This window comes from Aplysia californica, unplaced genomic scaffold (assembly GCF_000002075.1).
Source record: "Aplysia californica isolate F4 #8 unplaced genomic scaffold, AplCal3.0 scaffold00092, whole genome shotgun sequence".
NCBI lineage: Eukaryota > Metazoa > Mollusca > Gastropoda > Aplysiida > Aplysiidae > Aplysia > Aplysia californica.
The window spans coordinates 1,294,835-1,310,140 of record NW_004797362.1 but is presented as its reverse complement, the minus strand read 5'-3'; the positions used below and the strand labels follow the sequence as shown (position 1 = coordinate 1,310,140).

Genomic DNA, 15,306 nt, shown 5'->3' with positions numbered 1-15,306 from the left:
GTGTGCAAATCTATCATTTTCCAATGAGAGATGCATTATTCATATTACCTGTAATTTGCTGTGAGTTTCTTGTGAAGTCGCATAAAATCATCTGTAGTTACTGCTGAAGCCTTTCCAATAAAACAGGCCAGCCATAAGATACAGAGAAACTTTTGGTACATCCTTGAGGAATTCATAAACTCAGAGTGTTTGACCTGAAAAGGAACAATTATACTTTTTAAAATCACACTGTTTATTTAGTGATTTTCTCTTCGTCTTTGTCTGTCTCTTGGGATGTATATGATATAACCTGGGTTGGCTCTGACAGACCTAGGGTATTTCTCACAGACCCAGTGCATTTCTGACAGCTATGGACAAAGCAGCTTGCTTCCTAGACGAGTTATAATGTGCCGATAGGGGCATAAACTAATTCTTTAAAGATGGAATTTTAAAAATGTACAAAGAGATGTTCGAAGACAGATACCATAATATGAAAAATATTGGCCGCTCCTCACCTTAAACAATATGTCACCCTCTCCCCCCCCCCCCCAAAAAAAAAGAAAAAAATAACAAAACAAAATGTTTCTCACTCCTCCAAAAGACTTGGTTAAAACAGATTGAGAGCATGACAGAATTCAAAGAATTTGCAGTGCTTTTTCGGATGCTGTTGAAGTTCTCATTATCTGCAACAATGGTAAAACAACAGGAAGGTTTACGGAGAGAGGTATGCAGACATAGCACATCGCCTTTTTAATCACACACCACTGTTTCCGAGAACAGATTTAGAACGTTATTCTTAGAAAGCAGTTCTGATATCCAAGAAACAGATTTGACAACAGTATGCGAGACACCGAGCCACATTGGTTCTCTCTGAATATTTTTCTTGTCAGCTCAAAATCTTTGCAGGCCGTTTTTGAAGCTAAAATTTATGCTGCTAATTAACCATTGTTGCCATTAGATTTTTTAAAACATGTTTGATAATCATACAAAAATATCGACGTTTGCTTCTTCTCAAGAGCATGCATTAGCCTTGTGTGCTAACGCTAAATCCAACAATATTTGCTCTACCATCAGCTACATGACAGCGCTCCGGGAAAACGTGTTTTGGAAATGTGTGCTTGTTGGAAACAGGTGCATTAACACAATAATGATGTCACGAATGTGGGCTTTAGAAACTACGTCGACGTGATTATATTTGTTATCTAGGGATTAAAAAATCAAGATGGACAAATAGAGAAATAAGTGGGATATCTGTAACTTTGAGTTGAGGATTTGAGAGAATATGGATGGCACAGTAAATTGGACGAACCGACAAGACAAAACAGTAGTGTCACGTAGATCTACTATCCTCAGAAATATTCTTTGTGTAACGATGAAAGCCCAAATCCCCCCCCCCTCCCTCACCTCTTTCTTCTACCCTCACGTTCCTAACTTTTTCCAATCCAAGAGGTGATAAGTGTGCTCTTAAACCATTCATTTGTCTTTTACTTTATGAAGAAAACCATTCAAAATTAGTATTTTTTCGACTACTGCAATTTTTAAGTCCCATGAACTACAATGTGACGCGTACTGAACAAATAAGTTAAGTCTCAAATTTTAGACCGATCGACAAACAAACGCCAAGTTTATAGATAATATTTTAATAGTTTGTAAGTAAGGGTCGTCTCACAATTAGGTCAAAGTATGTAGTCTAAGGGCAATTAGTATGTTGAGTACTAGATAATATGTTATAATGTGTGGCGTCGGCGGCCTAGTGAGTAGGCTACCGGACTCGTAATCGTGAGGTTGCGGGGTCAGGGGTTCGAGCCGCGGGCCCGACGTTGTGTCCTTGGGAAAGGCAGTTTACACGAATTTTCCTCACTTCACCCAGGTAGAAATGGGTACCCGGCCATAGAAATCGAATGATCTTGTCAGTATGTTAGTGTTTTAGCGCCTATAAATGGCTGCTTGCACTGTATGCTTCCCAGGACGTTGAGTTTGTTTCAGAATGCTCTCATGTCTGCTGGGGTAATAGTATTGATTGTGAAGCGCATAGAGCTTGCTGTTGAGCGGGAATTTGCGCCATGCAAATGCTGTCTATTATTATTATTATTATTATTATTATTATTATTATTATTATTATTATTATTATCATATTATGTAAGGGTTGGCTAGGGCCACAATGGCTTACCTAGTGGGCCGCGAGTTACACACCCTCGATTTAAACTGCGCCTTGCGTATTGATTTCAGTGTTTCGTCATCCTGCAAAAGTTGAGGCCTTATCTTTCATATAAACTTTCATAAATAACTAATGTGTACCTGGCAGAGCGTTCAGAACAGATACAGTAGATATTATCAAATATTGAGGGTGAGTGTATGGGTTTAACGCCTCTACCAACACTATTAGGTTATTTAGGAGACGGAAAGATATAATCATCATCATCCAGTGCTAGATCTGCGACAGCCATCGGCTCGGATGCTCTCAAAAAAGCTATGTTTCCCTGACTTCCCCTGTTAACCATTTGTTTAGTTCCCTAAGTTTGTTGTTCTGGGCCTACCCCTGCCTCGCTTGCCCTCAATGTTGCCAGTGAGAGCTAGATGTTCAAGACCCCTATGTCTATTCAGGTGTCCCAAAAACTGCATTTGTTGTTTCCTGATTGTTTTTAAACATTGAGTGTCCCACGTGGGCTTCATCAAGCACAACCTCATTTGATTTCTTTTCCTTCCACGATACTCATAGCAGTCTCCTAAGAAACCACATTTCTGTTGCTTCTATTTTATGTTCACTGTCTTTAGTGATTGGCCAGCATTCACAGCCATATAGAAGGGTTGACCAAACATAGCATTTGTTTTATTTAAATTAGCCTTGGCCATTGTAGTTCTCCGTTTTATTTCTGTGGAACATTTGGCCTCAGATGTTATCATATATCCTAGATATTTAAACTGTTGGACTTGTTTGATCTTTTCACCTTTGCTAAGGAGATTACAACTAGGATTTGCTGCTTTTTTTATATTACCATGCATTCTGTTTTCTTTACAGTCAACAATAATCTTATACGTTCACTTTCTATTACAATCGTATCTAGAAGCAATTGAAGGTCCTTTTCAGAGCCTGCTATAAAAACTGTGTCATCTGCATACCTGTTGTTATTAATATATTTACTTTGAGACCTAGACATTCTTCTATGTTTCTAGGATTGTTTCACTGTACATACATGTTAAAGAGTTCTGGAGACATAACACATCCTTGCCTCACTCCTCACCTAATCTGCTTATATTCACTGTATTCTCCATTGATTCGTACAGCAACGTTTTGGTCCCAGTACAAATTTCTGATAATTCTTAGATCTTTTCCATCTATGTCTAGCTTTTCCAGTATTTTAAATAGCTCATCATGTCTAACTTTATCGAACGCCTTTGAATAATCTAGGAAGTATAAATACAGATCTTTCTGTGCTTCAATACATCGTTCCATTAACATTGTTAATGTGAATATAGCATTTCTGGTGCCCTTGTCAGGAACAGAGCCGAATGGCGTTTTATATATCTCTGGTCTTACACTTTTCCTCAATCTTCCCATATTACTCGCAGCAATATTTTTGTAAAATGACTCATAAGGCTAATTGTTCTTTGCATATCACTCTCAGTGGCACCTGGTGTATTAGGTAAAGCCATAAAAACTGAATTCATCATATCTTCTGGGAGGGATCTCACTGCTGTCATAAATAGCATTTAGGAGCTTTGCTGTCATTTCAGTGCCTAGTTCTTCAAGCTCGACAATCACTTCAACTGGAATATTATCTGGCCCTGTGGATTTTCCTTGTTTCATTTTCCTAATGGCTGCTTGTACTTCTGCTTTCAGTATTGGTGGTCCATTTATTTCATTCTTTATTATCGGTTTTTCTCCTCTATTATCTTTGAAAAGTTCTTCTTCTATGTATTCTGACCAGCTGTATTCTGACATCCCCGTTGTCCATTAAAATATCCCCTCCCTTTGATCGTATGCATCCTGTATCTGAGCATCCTTTTATCCCACTCACTTCTTTGATTTTGGAATGCATGTATTTGCTGTCTTTGTTTTGGTTCTTCTCTATTTGTTGGCACTGATCTTTTATCCATTTTCTTTTGCTATGTTGCATTTTTTCTTTATTTCACTGTTTAAGATGTTGTACTTTTCCCCATTTCATTTTGCCTTTCCTCTCTCTTCCATTAGTTGTAATATGTCCTGGGTCATCCATTTTTTATTAGCTTTTTTAACTTTCGGGGGAATATTTTCTTACACAGCTTCCATTATTGAGTCTTTCATTTTCCTCCATAGTTCTTAAAAAACCTAACAGTGTTGATAGGGGCGTTAAACCTATACCATTTCACGGTTATGTTTTGTTTTACTATATCGTCCGTATCCGTCTTTAACAAGTGTGTCTGCCAAATATCGCCAAACACTTTTTTTTTAAAGAATAATTTCTATCTTATTTTTTTCCAGAAATGCCCACATTTGTGTAGAGTGTTCATTTTGCTTATTACATTGTCATCAATGGTAATGACGTTGGCATAAAAAGCTTGTTCACCTACCTCTGACCGCGGAAAAAACTAGACAAAAAACAAATCTCTCTGTTTAATCTTCTCGGGTCTTTCCATGCAAGTCTTACCCTACGTGTCCACTGAGACGGATACGGCCCGACCTTTTGCCGGGAGGAAGAAAATCGGTCGGGTCGTTTCCGTCTTGTGTGTCCACCAGTTCGGACAAGACACGTCTAGTCTGTTGGCCTACTGGCCGTCTTATTCCACACACTGTGTCCCAAGGGTGTGTCCTCGGTACAGGGCTATAAATAGTCGAGGTCAATGAATCCAAGGCGGGAATAAGAAATGAATGGATTTTTAAAGGAAAATTGGTAAAATTGTTTATATGAATTTAAACCAGGTGGTTTGCGCGTAGACTTTGCTAGTTTTGAGGCGCTGATTACGAATATGACATAAAAATTTTAATCCGAACTCAAAATTTGAATACTTTTTTGCTCCAGTGGGGCCTATGGCTCATGAGTCACAACCCATCCCGGCTAAATTTGAACAAGCGTCTTTCCAACAGACCCGTCTTTTGTCGGGGCGTGTCGTATCTGTTGACACTGCCAAACGGATTTTTCACTGATTTCTTATAGGGGGTGCCCACATACGCGATCTGGTCAGGTCGGGTCGGGTCGGGCCCATCGGGTAGTCAGGGCTAGCTATATTGAGGGCGCAAAGCGGCCATCGTGGCACAAACCGATCGACACGATCGGTGACCTACAAAAACAAACGCGTTTGTTTTCTGTCCTGCGAATCGCACGATCGTGTGGTATGCAACCAATCACAACACGTGTCCATTGTGACCTATGAATACATTAAGTAGGCTGGGAATTCCCGGTTCCAGTCTCACGCCTTTGAGTTTGAGAGTCTTCTCACTTCTCACAGCTGTCGCTGGTTTGGAGCACTCATAGGCCTAGTGGAAGAGGAAGACGAATAAGAAGAAGGAGGAGAAGCACTACAGAGGGAGGGTGGTGAGAGTGACTGGGAGTGAGAGAGATAAGTATAGAGAGATATAGATCTATGCAGAGACCTAATAATGTTTACATTGCTAGATCTAGGTCTCTGATATATATGGGAAGTGAGAAATGGACAAGAAAGGAGATAGACACTAAAGCAAGCAAGCACTCACACGCACGCACACACACACACGCACACACACACACACACACACACACACACACACACACACACACACACACACACACACAGAAGGACACAGAGAGATGGAGTGCGGGAAGTCCAAGAGCACCGTAGGCCTACCGGTACTTAATGTATTCATGGGCCAAAGGTTCAGCCAATCGTAGCCCGATTTACGCACTCTGTGTAGTCGCATGTAGGTCAAAGGTTTCCCTACCTTAACTTCCAGGTCGTCGGGTACAATCGCGGCGGGGTTGTAGTGTGCATTGAACCACAACCCGACACGACCCGGTCGCGTATGTGGGATTCCTCTATTAGGAAAATTATCGGTGTTCCATTTCAACTACCGACTATCCGAGAGACGGACGGAATCGGATCGGTTGATGTCCGTCGCAGTGGACACGGGCCCTAAAAGTTGGATGACAAACAGAATCTAGACGCCCATCACTGAAGGTCACTGCAAACTAAGGTCTTGATGCGTTTGGGGGTTTTTTGTTGTTGTTTTTATGTTAGTCTAAAACGGGAAGAAAAATAACTGGGAATTTTAATGGCAAATATCTGGAGTTAACCATAAGTTTTTCTAACACACACAGCGTCACGGATCTGCTGGGGATTACTTTCTCACGTTTGTGGAATGTTTGAAAAATCCGCCGGACTTGTATCATAACAACAGGCCATTAGATCTGGTACGAGATCCCGCCAGACTGCACAAACATAATTATTATTTAGTCTAAAATCAGAAAGCTTTTACATTGTTTTCCCGTTCAGGTGATAAACGAAACCGGGTATTATTGTAATTGCTTGAAATCTAACAACGACGCGAGGACTGTCAATACGGACTGGGTGCTTACAAAACAGTAGGTGCGAATACAAAAATGTACTCTCGCCAGAATTCTGGCCAACGTACATTTTGTTTCTGCACTCTCGTGGCTGGAAGTTTATATATGAGAGCAGTATATTTATGTCGGAAGCAGAAACGGCAACTTCCATAGGAAGCAAGTTTAAGCCATAACTGTTACTTCTTGTTGAATACTTCAAAAACGTTAGGTAAGAAAAATGTTTGTTTGATTTGTTTGTTGTTTTTTCGGGGGGGGGGGGGCTGCTGCTGTTGTTTCATTTATTTTGACCAAGATATAATATGTAGCTCTCTTCAGGAAAAGCTGAAATATAGTCGATCCTGCCCAAGACAACAACTCATTCTCGGGGTGAATGGTGGCCATCCTTGGCAGGGTTTTTTCTTGTTACTCACTTTAATTTCTGTCCAGCACTCTTTCATACCTTCCTGTGGTATCAACTTTCGAAATAACTAATGTGTTCCCGGCAAGGCGTTCTACACTTAAAAAACAATAATAGATATTATCAAAAAACTTTTTTGTTTTTCATTCTATAAACTAAGCTAGCTTGTTTCAGAGGATGCATTTCCATAGTCACTTGCATTTCCACTGTCACGTATGTTTATGTTATGACTGCCCATTATCAGAGAGAGAGAGGGGGGGATGGAGAGAGAGAGGGGGGGGGGAGAAATGGAGAGAGAGATACAGAGACAGAGAGAGAGAGAGAGAGAGAGAGAGAGAGAGAGAGAGAGAGAGAGAGAGAGAGAGAGAGAGAGAGAGATGAGAATCATATATCAATCTCTCTGCCTGTGTCTTATGATGCAAAAGACCAAACCAATTGCATTATGCTGACCCGTCCCACCACCCCCTTTCCCATAATATACGCACACTCAATTCCTTTTCTACGAGGTTTGGTCCCATTATAGATTATAGATTCGTCATCTTCATTTATTGTCCTCAGATTACACGGATCTGGGCAGGATGTTTGTGTGTGCCATCAAGCAACAAAGCGTTGTCTGCTGCCTTCTCATGCTGAATTTTATTGGTCACGTCTTCCCAACAAGGACTGTCGACGATTACTTTCGGCTTCGTGAGAAACTCACGCAAAATAAAAGGTCAGACGAATAGCATTTTATTTTGATAAGAGTTTGTTTTAAGGCACTTGCAACACAGAGAGACCATATACGACTCATACGTGCCGATATTACTAATCTGCGTTGCATGTGCCGTAAAACTATAAAAACCGATAATTATACCTTGGCATGTTGATTGCATTAAGGTATAGCAAGAGTGCTCGTGGATATGAATACAGGTTTAGCGTAGTAAAAGACTGTTGAAAAAACAGAATAAATACCATAATATACCGTTATGAGGGTGTGGTGGCGGAGCGGTTAATGCGCTCGTCTCCGAAGCGGAAAGTCCAGATTCGAGCCTCGGTTCGGACACGGATTTTTTTCGCCCCCTCCTGCCCACCCAGCAGTAATGGGTACCTGACTTCGAGTTGGAGAAGTAAAGGCGACGTGGAAAAGAACTGGCCTCCCTACCACAATATACCGAAGGCCCAGGAAGTTGTCTCACTAACAAGGCAATCCCCAATGTCCGGATCGGATGCGGGAACAACTTTGACTTTCACCGTTACAATAACTAAAGAGATGAATATGCATACTATATGAACTGTGTGATGAAGAAGCCTCGTAGATAATTAAGTAAACTATCGTGGAATGCAATAAATAAGTAAATAAAGAAACTGATATTTCTTAAAATAAGTTATTACAATGATTATAGTATAAGCAATACAATAAATAAGTAAATAATGAAAGCCTGTCATGTTTTTGTAATCGTGACATTATGCTTATTGAAAGCATGTTCTGGGAATTTTTAGGTCTAGTGCAAAAAAGTGTTCACTATTAAATTAGTTTCTTGTCTTGTAAGCAAGTTTTGCTACTTAAAATGCCATTGGTGAGCTGAGACGTAGGCCATATTATGCGTATGTAAAATGTGTGTGAGAAGCAGGAAGTGCTCAGAACAATCCCATTTTCCTCTGCATGACTGAGATTTATAGTATTCTATAAAATAGATGTATGAAAAAACGATTTTAGGGAGGGGGGGACTACTTTATAAACTTATCTAGGTAACTATGACCTTTGAGATAAAGTCGTATAGCAAGGAGGTATACCAGGAAAACATCTCTAAAACGTAACGTTACTTTTTTGTTTAAATCTACGGTTACCATGGTAACGACGGCCATATTGAAAGTAACGAATTTTCATAAAAGTAGAAAGATTTTTTTATATTTACCAACCAAATGTGTTCAAATTTTGTAGATTGATAGATATACTTAATACGAGATTTTGAACAGTTATTTCTTGGATATCTTGAATAGGAAAAAGGTTAGAGATGAATAAGTGACATAACCCATTCATGCCTCTTAATTCGATTACATAATCATCCATAACTTGTTTATGAATGCATCGATTTTCTTTTCAACCTGTACAAGGTTAGGTTACGGTGTGAATAACTAGCCCTGAAAATGTCATTGAAATCAAATAGAAAATAAAAAAGTAGATGAGAAAAAGCTACCAAAATTTGAAGTTTTCGGAAAAACAACATTTTGTTCCATAATAAGCAAAATATAAGTTCAAGGACAGAAAATGTGACTGATGTTGATTACTACACAAAGATCTAGACATTTTCTAGATTTACAAGTAGTTGAAGTATTATAATACGTAGAAAGTCCAGATACCATAAATTGACCCTAAATCGTCAACTTTAAAAGCACCCCCCCCCCCTTCCCATATCTTGCTTCTAGTATTGTGGGGAAAATATGATTAATTTAAGACAAATCGTTACAAATTGCAGTGCAAAGTATGCGTTACATTGATTCATCCGTATAAGAGATATCTGAACTTAAGTTGCGTCACGAATATATTTGTTTACCACACTTTAGTCTGACTCAATCGCTTTCTTATCCCTCATGCAGCATTCACGTTCGGCCTTTGAGAGACCAGTCGGAGCCGATGAACGTCCACTTCTTCACAAAGCTCCTGTCTGTTGTTGAGGTGGACGATGTCCGGCAGTTGGTCACTATGATCTGGACCGTCAGGCTTATCTGGTATGACAGAGTTACTGAGTTAACATACCTTTAAACACTGTAATGTTAACACTAATTAGACCACACACACATTAGCAACATATTTTTGACTTGTCGCTCGGTTGCCAGTATGTAAATTGGACAGTTTTCACCCTTTTGACTCGCGTCACCGAAAGTGGCGTCATACTTTGCAAACGAGCAATGTGAATTTTTAATTCTTTCTGGTGGGCTTGGGGGGTAAGAGACTGATCTTTCGATTTACTACCCATCTCCAATAATATCAAGTCATTTGTGGAAGCTATCCAAACTCCTAGCGTCCTTGTTCTTCTATATAGCAAGATACAAACAACGCTGCACAGCCCTTTTTCAACAATTTAGATAATTTAGAAGACGGTCTAATTCAATCTGCCCGTCTGGGCCAACCCAGGATGAGCGGCATACGAATCCCGGAAGACAGATATACGTACTCAATGACAAGTTTCCCCACTTGGGAATCGAACTCCGGTACTCTGCGTGCAACGATATAAAATTTAACCGTTACACCACAGAGACCTGTACCGATTGACAGAGTTATGAATGTCAAGAAGAAAGAGTATATTACCCAGTGGTCATTGCAAACAGTTTCGTTAAATCTCGATTCAATACTGTTTGATACACTTTGAGGGCTGCCGTACTTGCTTTTATCTGAGAGGCGGGGGGCAAAAGCTACCATTTTTTAAAGAAATCCCCCTAACTGAAATAGGATTAGTTTTCTAGACTGTGTACCTCTGATAAAATTTGTGATCATAGCCAATCAGGAGGCTCCTCTGCATCACATGATCAGATCCTTTGTTAACATGCGGAGTGCTATGATCCTTCTTTCACTTTCGGGTCAAATATGATCAAGCAAAATAGTGTTCTGACCTGCGCTATTGCCCCAATGCGATCGGACCATACAGATTGGATTAATTTGATGTACAACTGTTTTAACCATTACACCACGAATGACAGTTTAAATTAGCGGTCTCGGGGCCACATTCCCTGCCTTGTAAAGGCGCCTGTTCTTATAAAGTGTATAATGACATGCTTAAAAATAACCCGTCTATAACTGTGACTCGAATTGTTAATGAAAATTCATTAAACTCTATAAGGAGGTTTTCGTCTTTAAAATCCTATTACATGTATTATTTCCTTCACTTGCCTTCCACAGTCTAGCTCACCGTCAAGAAAATATTTAATGCAATAATATGCTAACATGCATTAAAAGTGAAGACGATAAAATGTATACGTAAAAGACATTTAAGTCATAGGTATTCTAACTGGTGCTCTGCTATGCTTTAGTTATACAACAGCAAGATATTTTAAAAATAGTCAATCAAATAATATGATAACAATCGACCGATCAAAATCTCTATCTCTAAAAATCGCTCCCAATTTTCATAAACATCTTGGGAAACATTTTTGATTGAATATTGTGATAAACAAACAACCCTTCAAAACTTCCATCTCTTCAAACAAAACGTTTTGATAATTTTGTTGGAGGTGACTATTTACAAAACGGAAATGCATTATGTTCCCAGGTATGACGAGTCTTTAGAATGGGATCCGGCCCAATATGGAAACATCAAGACGATGTTTCTCTATGAAAACGAAATATGGATGCCACGCTATTACCAGATTTTCTCGCCAAACAATCTGGGAGATGTCTCGAAGTTGCCAGTGGATCATTTCGTGTTTCCAAACGGATGGGTAGTTTACAGATCTGTATTGGCGTATACAACGTCATGCTTTCTCGACATGACCTACTTCCCATATGACCTACAAAGCTGTTCCTTTAACTTTGCCGTATCGGACAGCACAATGGATACTATAAATCTTATCTCTAATGGTTCGTATCTACATAAGAGTTTACGTAATCATGTGGAGTGGCAGATGCTCAACACAAGTCATACGAATGCCGTGTATGGTCGTCCTGGAGAACAGTTTAGCGTCATAGAGGTCAACATTAACTTCCGACGTCGCCCTACATACCATGTGCTAGCTCTTGTCGTGCCCGCGTCTGTAGTCAGTTTCCTGAGTGTGCCGAGTTTCTTGGTGTCCGCGGAGAGTGGAGAGAGGCTGAGTTACTCCCTGACTGTCCTTCTCTCTTTGGCTGTCTACGTGAGCAGCACCAGCAGCCTCATGCCTCACTCATCCATCAAACTGCCTCTCTTATTGCTCTATTTGCTCATACTTTTCTTACTTAGCTCTCTGTGTGTTCTCGTCACCGTCTTCTTCCTCAGGGTCAGACAAGGACGAGTATACCCAGATCAAAATGGAGATAAATTTATCGTCATTCTCGGCTTCAAGTATGTCCTGACGCCGTTACCTAGACAAAAAAGAAGCGCAGACAAAGAGAAATCGAAGAAGACCAAGTATATCTCTACAGTTTCCCCTTTGGACAAGCACATCTCTGATTCTACTGGAGACGATAACATTACTAACCACGAGAAATATGATGTATGGGCAGAACATGTGTACCCAAATCGAGGAACAGAAATTAAAGATCCATTGACAGAGTTCATAGCACAGATGAAATCCACTCCATCAAAGAAATCTTCTCACACTGGATACAGCAAACAAGAAGACAAAACGGTTTCCGTCGATCCTGACCTCAACGAGCTGTGTCGTTTTGTGGACAAAGTGGCTCTGTACGTCTTTTTAATCTTTTACTTGTCTGTGACAACAGTTATGATGGCGCTTATTTTCTTCCAATGAAGAGAATCCGTTTTGTTTTTGGACTATCCATTTTAGTTTCCTTAAGAGTTTTACAGCACTTGCAGCACAAATAGGTCTATAAGCACCGATAAACATTATTGGTGTTAGCGTTTTTCTTTTCTGTGTTGTATGTCAAATCTAGTACGCTAACACCAGACCTGACCATCAATGATTTATTTGCTGGTGCCACTATAAATAAATCATTGATGGTCAGGTCTGGTGTTAGCGTACTAGATTTGACATACAACACAGAAAAGAGGGAGGAGAGATTAGGAAGATAGAATATCTAGTAAGAAAGAGAGAACAAAGGCCAGTAAAGGAAGACCTACAGGTGAAGAAATGGAAATGGATTGGGCATACCCGGAGGAGACCACCGACAAGCATCATCAGCCAGGCTTTGACGTGGAATCCACAAGGAAAACGTAAGAAAGGAAGACCAAAGATGACATAGAGGCGAGCGGTACAGGTGGAAATGGCAAAGGCGGGGACATCATGGAAACAGCTAGAAAAGGATGCACAGGACAAGCTTTGCTGGAGAAATGTTTTGATGGCCTATGCTCCACTGGGAGTTAAAAAGGGTAAGAGAAAGAGAGAGAGTTAGAAAATAAAGAGACAGCCAGTTTATTGTTCTTTAAAAGGTGGCACAACCCCTTGTCGGGGTGGGAGGGGTGTGCTTCGTTAGCTCTGTGGGTATCGCGGTGGACTGCTGGGTAAATGGCCCTGGTTCGAATCCCCGACTTGGCTTTCTTGAACCCAGGCCATTTGTGGAGATTTCAAGGTTTTTGATCAATTTGGCTCAGTCCCATCGGATACGGACGTTAAATTCGGATATCTCGCTTCTAGCATAACCAAACGATGTTGAAAGCATACTCTGACCGTCTCTTATCGATTTCTTAATTTTTTTCTGACGCCTATGTTGACTCAGATTCTTGTACATGCACCTATTACAATTATATATTGTATTACATCCAGATCTCTATAGTATGTATTTACAATTAACAAAAGAGGGTCCAACTAATGAAAGACATTCACAAACCCCAATTAATGGCATACCACATCGAAAATTTGTATTATGTCAAGAAGGCAGATAATTTTAATCTTTCTTTTAAGGAAAGTGGGGTTTTTACTACCCCGTCAACACAATTAAACTTGTTTAATAGATGGGCTTCTGACCCTGCCTGCTTGGTCAACCCTGGCTGAGAGGACACAGCATCCCAACAGAAAGACAGATACTCGATCAAAATTTTTCACCACTCGGGAAGAGAACTCGGGTCTCCTGTGTGTGACAGCGGGGCACTAAGCGCTACACTACAGATGCTGGTAGACAATCAATAATATCAATGATGAAGATTAAAAAATGTTTTGCCGAGACAATAATATACGGGTTGCCACAGTATTCTATAATGGCCTCATGGTCTCAGAGACTAAAACCAGTAAAAAATGTCAGATAAATCTTTTTCATCCTGTGGTAGAGACATGGATCTATTGAGAGATGTGGCTCAATTTGAGTTAGAAAATTCATCCTACACTTTAAAAGGTTTCTTTCTGTGAACAATAAGAATAGTCTAGACACTAATAACGCGTCTAGCGTTCATACAATAGTATCAGAATTGTCATTAGCCCACTTTCTATTCCTTGACAAACTTTCGTTTCTCTACTATAATATCATTGTGGAATGAATTACCGAATGATAGGATAGATTTTCTTTGTATTTATTTTCGTTTACTTGATGTCTAAAGCTGTAATCATATAACGATATTAGTTCATAAAACCTTTCCTAAAACAAATCTGACAGCACATGTGCACTCAGTGTATTAGACTTAATACATAATATGTTGTGTATAAATTAAAACTATCAACTTCTTGGCTCTTATAATAATTTTATTGGGACAGAAAATGGTTCTTGTACTTTATTTTTGCGGAAGTACTCAGTGATTATTTTATGTCATTATCAGTGTTGTACAATATTGTGTCACATTTTCTCTCCGACTTCAGATATAAAGAATAAAGCTTACACACTGCCCCGCGGTTGTCAGTTCAAGGAGTTTTGTGATTATCGTCACGTACATTTATACTCTTCGATTTTTTCAAATAGCTCACGTATAGCACATCATGCAAAAATTGATATGAACATACAATGTGTAAATGTGTGCTCTCTATAAAAGTACTTCTGAGATTGCATACCTTTTGTTTTAGGAATGGGATTGGCTAGAAGTTTCCTAAGTTCAGAATTTGTTTAAACCCTGATAATAGTGATTCCTTTTTTTTTAAAGTTGTTTCTCGTCTATGTGATAGTTTTACTCTGGGCGGGAATCTTAAAGATTCTATTACTTCTCCTGTTTCATTTCATGAAACCTATTTTTTCTCTTTTTTTTCTTTTTTTTTTCTTTTTGCTTCTCACTTTCACTGATGCTTCTGGTTCATTTGTTGGTGAAAAGGTGCAATACTATTGTCTTCACAACACAGATTACGACTTAAATAAATGACGGGGTTTAGAGTGGAGTATTGCTTACGGCATGGAGGATATTAATCTGATCGAGTCAAATAGTGTAAATGGTCCATGCCATGAACACGACATAATTAAGACTATTTAGAGGGCAAGCGACTTCGACCTTGTCTGCCAGGGACGACCCAAGTTAAGTGTTAGGCAACATTCCAACTGGTAAACTAAGTTATTCAAAGAAAATAAACTTTCCAAGATATTGACTTCGCTTCACATGCATTAAAGAACGATTGCAACGCAGATGCCTTTACAGATAGTCCATAACATGTCATCTCTTTACCAGTGAGAGCCCATAAGATTATTTACCTAGTCTGACGTGAGAGAAAAGGACAGAGACAGCGAGAAAAGAGAAAGAAAACAAGGACGTAAGAGAGAGGAAGGATAGCAGAAGAGACAGAGACAGAGACAGGGAGAGAAAATTTTGAGAGGGAAAGATTGAGAGAGAGCGAGAAAGAAAGAGAGAGAAAGAAAGAGAGAAGGAGAGA

The 15,306-nt window shown here is 39.6% G+C and overlaps 1 protein-coding gene across 1 annotated transcript; it reads left to right on the top strand.

Moving 5' to 3' along the window:
* The first annotated feature begins 1,470 nt into the window (after window positions 1-1,470).
* LOC101848736 (neuronal acetylcholine receptor subunit beta-3-like) lies at window positions 1,471-12,318 on the top strand. Its single transcript, XM_035968865.1, has 5 exons — window positions 1,471-1,493; window positions 1,956-1,977; window positions 5,366-5,415; window positions 9,472-9,603; window positions 11,142-12,318. Exons 1-5 carry the CDS (start codon window positions 1,471-1,473, stop codon window positions 12,316-12,318), a joined length of 1,404 nt encoding a protein of 467 aa, XP_035824758.1.
* Window positions 12,319-15,306: the final 2,988 nt, after the last annotated feature.